Source organism: Notothenia rossii (genome assembly GCF_949606895.1).
Source record: "Notothenia rossii genome assembly, chromosome: 6".
NCBI classification, from domain to species: domain Eukaryota; kingdom Metazoa; phylum Chordata; class Actinopteri; order Perciformes; family Nototheniidae; genus Notothenia; species Notothenia rossii.
The window spans coordinates 58,970,778-58,984,603 of NC_136909.1; the positions used below are offsets into that span (position 1 = coordinate 58,970,778).

General features: G+C 39.3%; 2 protein-coding genes across 2 annotated transcripts in view; one reads left to right on the forward strand and one right to left on the reverse strand.

The window, feature by feature from the left end:
- LOC307042783 (uncharacterized protein) overlaps positions 1-11,232 on the reverse strand; it is a 42,257-nt gene extending 31,025 nt beyond the window's left edge. The window contains exons 1-5 of the mRNA XM_079686878.1: positions 11,140-11,232; positions 10,591-10,649; positions 9,065-9,212; positions 8,236-8,345; positions 7,917-8,138 (exon numbers count right to left, since the gene is read on the reverse strand). Coding sequence (XP_079543004.1) covers positions 7,917-8,138; positions 8,236-8,345; positions 9,065-9,200 — 468 coding nt within the window. The 5' untranslated portion in view covers positions 9,201-9,212; positions 10,591-10,649; positions 11,140-11,232. The remainder of the gene's footprint in view (positions 1-7,916; positions 8,139-8,235; positions 8,346-9,064; positions 9,213-10,590; positions 10,650-11,139) is intronic.
- On the forward strand, positions 321-8,130 carry LOC307042782 (uncharacterized protein). Its single transcript, XM_079686877.1, has 10 exons — positions 321-340; positions 1,918-1,972; positions 2,056-2,174; positions 2,282-2,695; positions 2,863-3,085; positions 3,380-3,553; positions 3,701-3,912; positions 3,983-4,130; positions 4,780-4,889; positions 5,438-8,130. The coding sequence occupies exons 2-10, from the start codon at positions 1,933-1,935 to the stop codon at positions 5,747-5,749; spliced, it is 1,752 nt and encodes a 583-aa protein (XP_079543003.1). The 5' UTR covers positions 321-340; positions 1,918-1,932; the 3' UTR covers positions 5,750-8,130.
- Positions 11,233-13,826: the final 2,594 nt, after the last annotated feature.

Below are 13,826 nucleotides of genomic sequence, written 5' to 3' on the forward strand. Positions count from 1 at the left end.
TAATATCTCCTAGTTCTACTTTTTGGCGGGCTTTGGCACGTTGGTTGGGTCAAACCATATTAACAATGGGGGGGGGAGGTCTCTGATATATCTTTTTTAGTATGTGCTGCGATATGAAAAATACAAAAAGCATATGTATTAGCAATTACAAACACTATCGTCACCTTTTTCCCCTCAAATGCTTAATTTTATCATCCCTATTTACTCAGATTATTATTTGTCGAAGGAGGAGTTCAACCCACTACTGTATCATTGTCAAGTAGCACGTTCACGAGGTTAGAAAGAAGAGGTCACAGAAGAAGAGAAGAGAAGACAAGAAGGTCACACATTTGAAGAGAAGGTGTGTATTCATATTATAATAAAAGCGCATTAATTTGTCACGGTACCAATATTGCTGGGTTAAAAATGCAATACATATTATGTCTGTTAGCTAGCTAGCTAGCGCTACTAGTGAGCTAGCGCTGTTAGCTAGCGCTGTTAGCTAGCGCTGTTAGCTAGCTAGCGGCGATGCTAACGTTGTCGTTCGGGTTAGCAAATCATTATAGACTGCTGAATTAATCCACTAAAATTGTCAGTTGCTTCTTTTTTACACCGGCATAGTGGTACGTTTATTAAATAATGAATTAAAAACGACATGTATAACTTTTATTTGTATCGTGATGTGTTCACCGGTCCCACAACTTCCATTACGCAGTCAAAATGGTAACTAAGAGTGGAAAGTGTTCAGTGTTTTACACTGAACTATTTGACCGTTATAATGAACCATGCGGGTACTACCGGTAGGCCTATAGTGCACACAAATATTTCATGCTTCAGATTGGAACACATTTATACGCTCAAAACAGTAAATGTAAGTACAGAAGTATGCAAATTGAGATATAGCAAGGGACAGATAGCTGTTTTGTCAGTATTGACTAAAACCAGTGTGCGAAATATGGGGTCCCTTCGTTCTGAGTTGGAGAGTAGCACGTTTAAGTTCGCGGCCAAATAGTAATTAAAGTAGTTTGTTACTATACAAGTTAAGCGCCTGTAACATCAGTGTTAAATGCGTATGTGCCGGTTGGTGTGTGTACCTTATGAAAGTAAGTGTTTATCGGTTAGCAGACGTAATGAGCGACATTGCAGTGGTCTACATGTAATGCGCACGTTCTATTGTTTACAATTAGCATGCTAAGCGGAGTTAGCTTTATTCACGTCTTATGCCTTACTATGTAATATGGATGAGATTCATGTTGCTTAGTGTAATGCCCCATCCACCGCTTGCTTTGCATGTCCCGCAAACCAACCAGTGGAAGTCAGGGGAGGGCGAAATAGTTTCGGAAAGGACCACTCTACTGCGATGAGGTGGATTTGTTTATCGGCGTTACTATAGCGATCATGACGGTACTGAGCATAAAGTAGAAAGTAGATGAGACGATAGAAGGGTAAGGAACCCATATGAAGATAGGCTTTTTATTTCAGTTATCCTATTTTTGCACCGAAGATATTTGAAAACCATGAAAGTTTAAAAAGTTCAAGATAATGACCACTACACAAGCGAAGTTGTGACACCCCTTGTTCGTTCCCAGCGCCCCCCTAGGTTGTACGAACGCCCCCCACGGGGCGCTGACGCCCCCGTTGAGAAACCCTGTAATATAAAACAACATGCATCCAAACAACTTTAGCCAATGCAACCTCCTATGTCAGTGTTGCGCAACAATCGGGAGATGGGACCCCCCGAATATTGACGGGTATTTCGCACACTGACTAAAACCATTATTTTTCAGCCTCTGTAGCAGATAAAAACATAAAATGAAAAGCATTTAAGAGCTTAAACCACAAGGAATTATTGTATTCACTGTAATATTCAATCACATGTTTGTAAAGCTGTTTGAAATCAAATTATGATAATTAATTAATATTTTTTCTTCCTACCAGGTTATAGATGGGACAATGGATAAACTGGATGATGTTACAGTGTCAATTTTTAAGGGTATGTCATTTGTGTTTGAATCAAAACGATAAATAATTATTTGGGATTGTAAAATGTTGGTAATGATGCTGCTGTCCTCATAGCTGCTAACATCGATGAGGTGTTGATGCACTCCCTCACTCGTGATGATTTGAGAGACCTTTTTCCTGGGCCAGAACACTTTCTTAGGAGAAAAAGAGTGTGGTCTTTGATCAACCCAGAGGTAAATGGTTACCTACTTTGGTCTAAAAGAAAAGTTGCACAAGACATGTTATTTCAGATTGTCGCCATTGTTTGACTTTGACTGTTTGACATTATCTGCTGTTGTAGGACGAGAATCCTATCTTAAAAGATAAAGATGGCCCTTCTGAAACAGGAACTCCACCTTGTAGAAAACATAGTCTCCCCTCAACATCCACTCCTTTGGAGAAAAAACGCCCAAAGATGACCCTACAGCTACCTAGTCCACCAGAGTATGTGATCTACACGGACAGTGAGTTGGAACAAGCTCGTAGACATTACTTTGAGATGGCCCGCACAGGCAGAGAGGGGGAATGTGTAATGTCCAAGGAGTTGAGTTGCAGGCTAGTGAGGAACACACTCACCAGCATGATTTCCATCCTGAGAGCAAGTCCACAAGGAGAAGAGCTTCAGTACCCTTCCAAACCTGAACTCACAGCCATGGCTAAGAAAGTAGTGGAGTATTATCCCATGTTACAAGACAAAGATGAAGCTGTGAAACATGTAAGTCATTAAAATGTGTGGCTTTTTATTTCTTGCACTTTGTTGATTGTGAAGTACTTAATAATTATTTGAATTCACTGTCATCTCTTAACATTTAAAAAAAAAAGTCAAGGCTTCATCAAAATGATTAAGTAATTCTTATAAAGTTACTTTGTTATTTCCCACAGACAACCATTCACAATAAACTTAAAAAGAGGCTTCTGAACGTAAAGTCTCCGCAAAAGAGGCAAGGGCCTGCACAAGAGAGGGGCTGTCCAAAGAAGAGGCGTTGCCTTGACTTGTCAGCAAGTGACTCAGGAAAAGATTATGATGCTGACTCAAGTGACGCAGGTGGATCAACAATTATTTTGGATCAGACTCTTACCAGTTCTGATGAAAATAAAAGTACATGTAAGTAGAATTGCAACTTAATTTCCATTTATATGGTTCTCTACTCGAAAGGCATATCCACACATTGCTGAATGCATAACATCATGTGCAACATAAAAGTTGTTTGTAATGGACAGAGATATTATGGTCATTTTCTGTCATTCATTTTGTAGAGAACATTTTAACCTTAAAGGCAGCTATATATAGTTATGTGAGCATGTCATTGTCGTTTTCTGATTTATTGTTTGACAATTGTGGTAAGGCACAAAATGCATTTTTGAAAGGACAAATAAATATCTAAAATATCTTCATTAGCTTCCACAGTAGCCCGCTCGGGCCGCAGGCTGCCCAATTACACCGCGGACCAGCGATCCAGTATGGTCATCCGTTCTCCCAACTCACACCAGGGAGCCAAAAAGCAGCTGGTAAAGGCCCTCCACGGTACACTTTACCCAGCAGAGGACCCAGAGCCCGGGGAGGAAGAAGAGGGTAAGTCCTGAGTCTTCCAAACTTTTCTACTTGTGTGTTGTCTGAATATTTTTACAGACATCACCCAGCCATAAGAGGGCTGCTTCTAAAGGGAGACCATTTTTGACAGTCTTATGTGCACATAATCATTTTCATTTTTCATTTTAGTGGACAAGGATAGTCTGCAAGCACAGGCCAGGCATTTTAAGACTCTGCATGAGATGTACAAGAATAAAAAACAAAACAAAGATGCTGTCTCTCAACTCCTTGATCTCGAGTTTGAAGCAAGAAGACTGTTCATTGACAGTGATGTCCTGAAAGTGGAGGACAGGCACACAAAGGTCCTGGATGCCTATCCATGCTTCAAGGATCTTCAGAATGTTAGTAAACGACTTCCCATTTTTACTTTTCAACAAAAGTTCCAGATTTTAATACTTATTCACTCTGTAGGTGATGTCTGAGCTGCGTCGCCTCCTGGATAAAGACAACCACAAATACATAGCAGAAGTAAAGAAGAGATGGGACGACTTTGTTGCTAAAGTGCAGTTTTACGGAGTTTCGAAGAAAGCGATGAAACCCCCTATGACCCTGGATGGTGGTAAGTCACCTCTTAGTGTCTACAGTGTGTTGGTGAAGATATGACTGTGAATAGGAGTGTGTCATTGATGCAAGGCTGACCAAATAAATCTAAAATGATAATGATCTGGGGGCATTTTCACACTATTTTGTTATCTTACCATAAGTAGGATCCCTCTATCACACTTTAAGTTCCTAGCTAAAAGTTGTATTTTAAAACCTATTCACAAACTTGCTGAGATCAACTTTTCACTAAGGAATTAGGAGAAATCCAACTGGGTTGGCCCAGATGACATCGCAATTCCTGAAACAGTTATTGGCGGAATGACGGACGGACTTCAAATTTGTGCGTCATTAATGGCGTCTGATGCAACCTCTGCAGCAGTAGCTTACTAAGTCACAACACCAACCAACTAAACAACAGACATCGGCTACCTCCAAGGAGCATGTCATCTGATGCACCCAAAATTAACCTCACAGTGCATGTCTCCTAAACTTGAATAACTTTGACCTTAAGTCAGTTATATATTTATAGACTTTATATGCATTATCCTTTGTTTCATGTGTCTAAACTGTAGTTATGTTAATACAGATTGTGTGAGCTAAAACAGTTAATACAGTGTCTGTCTTTCCATCCACCTGTTCGCGTTTTCTCTTCTCTCTTCTCCTAGTGGAATTCTCGATTGCCTTGTTCAAGGCACTCCCTACACTCTTTCCTTCTCCAGCTGCACCGCCTAAGAAATTGGGACATGCCAGTGAGGCATTGATACATGTTCTTCAGGTGAGCAATTGTGTCACATTCAAATCTTGATGTTTTTTTTACTTGTGTCTATAAAGCCATTTACTTCCATGCTTTATCCTTTTTGTAAGTCTATAATGGGGTCGCTTTTCACAATTAGGACAACATTTAACAAAATATGTTGCTGTTTTTTAAGCTGCCTTGTCATGAAAGGACATTCTCTCAGCGGCAATTGATAGTAAAGTTTAAATAATTTAACTTTAAGCGTAAGCACTGTGGCAATTTGGAGCTTGTTGGCACCGTTCCATCCATTGGAAGAAAGCGGCACATCAGTGCAGAGCTGTTTTACTGCTGGTCCTGTAAGCCAGCTTTCAGCAGGAGGTTAAGCAATTTGTTTTCATTATTTTATTGGAAGACATGTTTTTGTATTTTCATTAGTACATAAAATGGTGCTGTCTTTGGATTCACAAACTACATGCAAAGCATTATAACTTCAATCATAGATGCAATATATACATAATGGTAGTAGAGGGTCTGCTTTAGTAGTTCTATGTTATGGATGTTTATTAGAGTTTTGCTATCTCCTTTAGCCTACAGAAGATCCCACCGTCTACCTCCAGAAGAGATCTCTGTCCAGCCCCGTCTTACTTGTTGATGACTCCAACTGCCTTGTCGCCATAGGAACCACTCCCATCACTACATTTGCCAAGCAAGACCTGCATGAGGGTTTGCTATATCTAATGGCCTATTACTACACAATACATCTCACTTATCCGAAGTGTGTTGCAACCATCCTTTCTGTTATTCAAACAGAAATATTGAAGGACACTATCCATGACCGAGACGCCACAGCCTCATACAAAAAAGCCATGGCTGAGTGGAAAGCTTTCATTGGGGAGTAGATCTTGGTGGTAGTTAGGTTCCCAACCTGTTTCTACAATGCTCACCCGCAATGTCTGTCGAGGTTGGGAGAGAATAACATCCCAGAAAACAACTCACGTACAAAAACAAAGTTGCAATATTCAGCCCATCATTTCCTTCCAGCCCTCCTTTCCTCAAACTGCAGGTAGCTGCACCTTCAAAGTAAGCGTCACTTGCCATAACCACCTCTCTGTGGGCATTGCCCACATTCAGCCAGCAGGATGCCCACCTTTGTTTTGAAGGTGCAACTAGCAATACAAATGTAATCATTGCACTTTACAAATGATCAGCTGAAAATTGCAACTTTGCTCTTTGTAATGTAATTAAAAAGCCAGAGTCATTTTTAGGTCTATATATTGAGTCGTGCCCATTTGCTGGGCACAACTCATGCTCGCTTCGACATATACACATATACAATGTGGGTGAGCTAGGTGGTAGTTGGGCTAGTTATTGTTAACAATTGATACTGGTACCAGTATCTGTTTTTGCATTGATACTTTGGACACAAGAGACATGACTTTCTATCATTCAGTGTTTGATCATTTTTGTTCAACAATAAGAGAAAACAGTAATATTGAAGCTCTTAAGTTATAATTCTTCAGTTTTGGTTATCTAACACAAAGTAATGTTGAGTGGTTTTCAATGTTATAATTTAAGTTTAAAATTATCGTCATGATTAATTCATACGTTTTGTAAAATGCATGCTAGGTTCTTGTTTTGAGATCTGTCTACTTGAATTCAGAAATAAAGAAATGGTAAAAGAAAATTTGACAACTTGTTTTGAGTATATTTGGCTTATACCTGTGCATGGAATAAGTGTTTTTCTGCTTAATTCAGGACATTTGCCACTTTTCTAGCATCCATATATTTCTTATTTCCAGAATTATTATTCTTATTTGAAGAATTCTTATTTCACGCATTCTTATTTCAAGAATTGTTATTCTTATTTTAAGAATTCTTATTTCAAGAATTATTCTTATTTCAAGAATTATTATTCTTATTTTAAGAATTCTTATTTCAAGAATTATTCTTATTTCAAGAATTATTATTCTTATTTTAAGAATTCTTAATAAGTCTAATTATCTCACTGCACTGGCAGATTATTACACTTGTTTCAAGTCTGTATAAACTCAAATCACATATTTTTTTTCTTGTTATAAGATGGAATATTTTTGCAGTGCAGCCCTTGATGCAGGTCACTCTCTGTGAGAATAGTTCATATTTTCCCTCCAGTTTGGAGAAATATTATTTTATCATATGTTAGTTCAACAGTGTCAACCAATCCTCTAACCCTAGAATTATTGAGACGCATTAGCGACACCAGGGGTATTGTTTTTCGCAGCAACGATGATGCATAATACCATGACAAAAGCCATTATTGAAACAAGTACACTGCAAAAACGCCCTGTCAAATTTAAGGCCAAACGTTCTAGATATAAGCATGCTTCCACTTAAAACAAGCACATTTGGCTGCCAGTGCAGTAAGCAAATTTCACTTGACAAGATGTCTTAAAACAAGTCAGGCTGTCCGACTGTCATTATAGCACATAACATCTTGAAATAAGATTAAAAAGACTAATTTCAAGCAATCTAGTTAAGCCTATTTAATGCAAAAGAAGCCTATTATCACTCAAAACTAGGGTACTTTTTAGCATCAAATTACTTAAAATGACATTTATGAATTTAGGGAGGCGTGTGGCGCAGTGGATATTGCGTTGGTGTTAGGATAAGGGGGTCAAAGGTTCAAACCCCACTGCAGTCAGCATGTCGTTGTGTCCCTGAGACACTTCACCCCAAATTGCTCCTTTGGGGATTGCCCACAGAATTGAGTATGTAAGTTGCTTTGGATAAAAGTGATGACATGTAATGAAATTCTTGTTTTTAGGGAGCTAAATTAGAAAACATGCTCTTAAAGTAAGTAAACATGACAATTCTTTCTTTCTTTACGTTTTTGTTAAGTCAGTCCATAACAAACAGGATCATTTTTCAAATGAACAAAGCTCTTCAAAATGTATACATCCTCATAGAACTGACAAAGATTGGACAAAGAATTCAAGTTCTCTACTTTTTTGTGAATTCTCCCCATTCAGCTATTGCTTTTTTGTACGAATGAGTAAGGTCACGCTCGTGAATACTGTCCTTCAGTACCTCAGTCTGGATGACGGATAAGAGAGTAGCAACACATTTGGGGTAGGTGAGGTGGAAGGTGTAAAAACACCCCATCAGGATGAGTGTAGTCTCGTGGATCATTTCCTTAGGTAGGGTCATCAGTGGTATTTTGCCAACAGCCAGGAGGAGGTTAGTAGAGTCTAGGATGACTGGACTGGTGATGGGCCGTTTCTGGAGAAACGTATTGGGGTCCTCAGATGGCTGAGAGCAACAAAGTAGAGACAAAAAGTAGAACAAAATTAAACCTCAGGGCATATCAAGTTTTATTTCAGTTTAACTGATACTGATTCAGACTCACCTCAAGAACATGGAACAGTGCCTCACTTGCTGACCCAAGCTTTTTGGGTGGGGCAGTTGGGGAAGGAAATGTTGAGGGAAGTGCCTTCATCAAAGCAATGGCTGGTCCAGCTGAAAAACAATATGGATACATCAAATGCATTGTGCTTGTTAGGCAATTTGACTTTGACATTAAGTGTTGCGTAACTGAAAAGTAAGCACAAAAGCAAAAAAATATTTCTGTGCAGAGCCCAAGGGAGTATAAACTAATCATGGAAAAACTATGCTGTCGATGAACGACAGTGTATGTGTGTATCCCTGAAGCGACATGAATCTTAATGTCACCTTGGGAAATTGTACATAAACTGTTGATACTTTTTTTTCAAAATTGGCCTGAATGTTGCGCTAAGACAGAGAGCGTGGGATCACCAAAATCATATTGAATGTGCACAGCGAAATGAAAGAGTGAAATAAAAACGATTGCATGTTGTTATTGGATCAGCAAACTGAAAGTTTGGCTGGATAGTGGGGGGGCAGCGGTCGGGGTGAATCTATAATATCCCCGACACTTTCGCTGCAGGGGATATAAAAAGCACTTGTCAGTTGCACAAGGGAAAGCAAAACAATAAGGGTCACCTGTATGCATGACCAAAAGGTAGTAGTGTTTAACCCCTCTAGTGATCACTACTACCTTATAACTACCATTTTGCCATAATTCAGTCATCAAAAAGGAGATCCTGTCCTATCAAAATAATGAAAATAAGCTAATACAATCATATTCCATGCAGCCATTAAATGGTCACCCCCAACCTATAAAACATCAGTGTTATCTATATTTGCATTATGCTTACATTTATCCAGACCCATTGGTGGCTTCAATGACTTGTTCCACACTCCAAAGAACAATGCATTTTTGCAAATGCTTTCCCATCTGGCTTTGATCTGGTCAGTGAAGTTCTTGTTGCCTGCCTCTAGAATTTGGCCCATCTCGTCCAAAACCTGAGTGTAAAAATCAATAGAACTTTGATACAGCAGTGCATGACATTAAGGATTTTGGGGGATGGCCCTGTGGGCCATCTAAGCTAATTTACAGATGGCCCTGAGCCCAATAGAGATTGCCCTGAAAAATGCGCGCGGACGAAATGGCACGAAGGGTTTGGGGGGCCTCCCCCTAGAACATTTAGATTTTTCCAGGTCTTACTGTAGATGCTGTCTGGTGCATTCTCTAGACTGAATTATAAGATGAACCACCACAATATTATATTGTACAATTTCAATTGTATTCTTCATTTCACTTGTTTGTTTGCTCACTTGCATGCCCTGCATAGCTATAAGAAATACTTAAGTTGTTGGTCAAGACACTTTCCATCTGATGAAGGCAAATGCCTTCCCAGATGTAAAAAAGTAGAAAACATTACATTCAGTTATAACTGCCAAAACAAACATTATTTACACTATTATGGCCCCTGTTAAAAATGTTTGTAATGTTATCTACTGTAAATTGGTCGAATGAATGCTTCCTCATCCGGAAGCTGACCGAACAGACCCGAGCAGCAGTCGAGAGGAGCCGAGCGCATCCACGAAGCACAGAACATGGTGACGTCGGAGTTCCCGTTAGCCGGCAAATCTAAATCTCTTCGGTCAAAATAATTTCCCTTTAGCGCAATACCGCTTCAGTTGCGCCACTTATGTGACAGACAAGAAGAGTATGTTACAGACAATAATAGTCAATTCTAATGTCTAACACGTAATGTGGAGAAAGAGATGTCCTGTCTGGGTTGATTGTGCGTTGGTCTGTTGGTAATGCCTCGGGGCTCCGGTGGACATGTAAACAAATGCATAATGCTGCGCTATACTTTGTGGCCTCACCCGGTTGCATAGCGACACTTATTGTGTAGGTGTCTTTTAATAGGCAGGTAGTCATTATCATTAGCTAGAACTAGCTGGATCTGATCGATATGGACATAAACGCGAGTGAAGTCTAATCTGACCGTCTGACGGGAGAGAGAGATCAGCTGCTGCTGCTGACGAGCCGACACGCAGCTCTGCATGATCACATGCAGCGGTGAGCGGACAAAACACAAAACACACACTTCAGGTTAGAATATCACTCGTAGCTATTTTAATTACCTCTCAAACTACCTAAACTAGTTATAGATATGGTTAGTTTTACTGTCGGGTCACTCATTACTGGATCCGCGAGCTGCATGATACTAGCATAATAGATTGCCCGATCGGGCAACCAGCAGGTGAGGCTTCATTGCCCGAGCTAAATACTAGACGGCCCCGGGCCATCGGGCAGTCCTTAATGTCGAGCCCTGTACAGAGAAAACAGCAAACAGATGTTAGATGTCTGAATAATTAACAAGAGATTTACCTTTTAAGAGTAACACAGTTGTGTCATCAAATCTATCCATCTCACCATGAAGAAGCAATCTGTAATTTACAGGAAAAGACGGCCACTGTCATTTTAAAAATCAACCCCAAAAAAAAAAATCACATTAAAAAGGCATCAGACACTAAATTGTAAAATTGCTGTGATTCACTATGAACTAGCTAGGTTGACGTTAGCTAGTCTACAAAACGCAAAACCCTTTGCGTTTTTAACTAACTGCTAGCTTTTAACAGATACAATTACTGAATACCAAAAGAAAACGTATGATATTAACGTCGGCTAATTTTGTGTTCCTTACAGACAGTTTATTTATCTGAGAGTAGTTAACGTTAGCTAGCTTAATTTTTACATACCCCATTAGTGAGGTTAAGGTTAGCTAGCAACACGTGCTTCCTAGTTAGTTAGCTAGCTATCTTAGCTAATTCAGCTAACAGTTAACCAATCAATGTACTACTACTTAATACATTGAAAGCAATAATATTTTACATACGCCTATGGACTTTTACTCCTACCTTCAGTTATTAACGTTACCTTAACTGCACTTCTTGGTCGCTGTCCTGCCTCTCTGGTGAAGGTGAACTGAACAACGTGTTACATTCCACTGGCGCTGCGGAGCTTGGCTTGTGGTGCGTTCAGGTGATCCTCGTGAAATAGGAAATTCCACGTTTGCCATCATACATTTGGACAGGAACAGCAGTCCACTTGTAAACACTGAGGACTGAGGAGGATCTCTCGATGTAAATAATATAGTGTTGGCATTCGTTGTTTACATCTTTTAGTGGATATTGTCATTGATCCAGCTTCTGACAAACACATGGTAAATAAAGTCACAAATGTTCCGACTTTATGAGAGATGACAAACACCACATGGATGCACATTCCAGGTTTTTCTTCTTTCAGGGCCAATGAGAAGCAGAGTAGGGGCGGGTCTTCGCATAATTAAATAATGCAGCAAGCGACAAATTCGCACACACTGTCACACACCACTGAGAGCAATCGTTATAGTCGTCCACATCTGATGAAGTGTGCGAAAATTCAAGTCAAAGATATTGTGATATTTTTTGTCTGTTATCCATATTGCTCAGCCATACTTGGTGTGTTAAGCTGTTCATGTTTAAATTTGTAATGTGGCATGGATTGTTTGAAAAAGTTTGGTGTGATATATGAAAAGCACCACAACCTCAGAAATTAAGATATATTGTTCTTTGTCCAGTATTGCTTATGCCATAAGAGACCGGATAACAGGGGAAAGAGACGTTTCTTGAAGGAAGAGAGAGGGGGTACTGAGTAGCTGGCAGCCCCTCCCAACAGTGTCCTCACTGCTCAGGGAACCCCACCTTGTTACCAGTTCCAGGGCAGTAACAGAGTAGAGATTGCACACCTACCTCAAGAGTCAATGTCACAACAGTTATTCTGGTCCATATCCTTTAGGAGAGTGTGTTATGATGATTATCAGTTCATTTTGTGTTTATCATTAAAAGAGATGTTAAGCCTCACAATTCTTGTTTGAATTGTGTCTTTTACTGTCTTTACCAGCTGGGAAAATAACTTATGTTAACCACAGAGCTGATGCTTGAAATAAAAAAAAATGTCTTGCCATACTAGTGCTTAAAATAAGGCTTCTAGCCTTGAAGTGGATGTTTTATAGACAGGTCCCTTGTATCTAGTTAAACGTAACTAAAATAAAGACAAAGTTGCTTATCATGACAAGGCAAGTAACATTTACTTGAATTAAGTCAAAAGATCTTCCATAGAAAGCACTAGATAAGCTATTTAAACTCAAATCAAGACAAACTAGATTTAGAATCTAAATATAAGATTATTATACTTGGTTAGATCTGCAGTTTTTGCAGTGAAACTATTAGAAGTGCTAATGGAAAATGTTTTGTGAATATGCATTTATGCCATCAGAAAGCCATACATATGATATTTTTGTACGCCCTGTGGGTACACGGAGAATTTATATTTATTTAATGCAACGTTATGGGTTTTACATGTCCTGTTCATAATACAGTAATCATTGCAATATTAATTGAGCATTTTATGCTCAAAGGAGGGAGTGTCATGATTATACAGATATGTTGATTTCAGTGGCGTTGTAGTTAATAAATAATAAAATGTAGTCAACAATAGGTCTCATAACAACAAGAGGTATGCCGAAGCTTGGGCCTTCTCCAAGGAGGGAATGGTCCAGTTTTAGATATTAGACAAATAGAAGTGGATGAATATGTCAGAACTCTGAGTAATATTATGCAAGTTTTGTCTACACAGCAGGCTAGGAAAACTACAGAGATACCAGACGAGACAACAGAAGAGACTCCTGTTCGGCCAGGTGATTGGGTGAGGGTGAAAGTTCACAAAAGACAGTGCTCATCCCCGTTGGACGGAAGCGTGAAAAGTTGTAACAAACTTCACACGCGCTCTGGTTTAAAGGTAAAGAAAAAGGAGCAAATTGACACCACCTCACACATTGTCACCCTTCACTGGCAACTTCCAGAACATTATTGGGAGTTAGGACTGATTTGGCAGATCTGGAACAAAACAATAAATAGAAATAAGATAAAGATAGAAACAGCTCAAAAGACAAATTGTCTATAGATTTTTATAGATTGTACATTAATGTGAAAACCTATTTTTTTGTTTTACATCTGAAAAAGACTCCAATTTTTTGTATATGTTATTTTTGTACTCATTATTTAAATTCCGTAACGGACACAACCAGGGATAAAATAGAGATGATGACAAGAACAAAGCCAAACTAATTGTGGGGTCCCCTAGGGATAAGAGGCAGAATAGCATTGTCGATTGTGCTCATTACACTTGGCACCTTTCTGGTTGGAAGGGGAGTATATCAAGTAAAACATGGAACCATTAGTTCACTCATAAAGAATGCCCACATCACTAACAAGAATCTAGCTGTGTTTCAGAGACTTTCACTTATCCCCAGAGCCAATAGATCAGCTGAGCAACAAGAGGAGGAGTTGGAAATACTCGTTCCCAAAGGTGAGGCGGTTATAATCAAGATGATTCACCCCCCTATATGCAGTTCTTGTATCAAATGATGAGATGGGTTTAAGTGATCGGGATATGTAAGTGATGGGGATTAACAGATTAGGGGAATCTCTAAATACACTGGATCCATGTTTTAGTCTGTACCAGAAACACCCCCTGTTAAGTTTATGAACAACCGACCGGTGACCTGAGCAACATTTTTGAAA

What these genes read in the sequence shown, in the direction of transcription:
- LOC307042782 (XM_079686877.1), top strand. Translation starts at nt 1,933, where the DNA reads ATGGATAAACTGGATGATGTTACAGTGTCAATTTTTAAGG. An exon ending in AAGATGAAGCTGTGAAACAT is followed by an intron (nt 2,696 to 2,862) that starts GTAAGTCATTAA and finishes TATTTCCCACAG; the next exon opens with ACAACCATTCACAATAAACT. An exon ending in CCCTATGACCCTGGATGGTG is followed by an intron (nt 4,131 to 4,779) that starts GTAAGTCACCTC and finishes CTCTTCTCCTAG; the next exon opens with TGGAATTCTCGATTGCCTTG.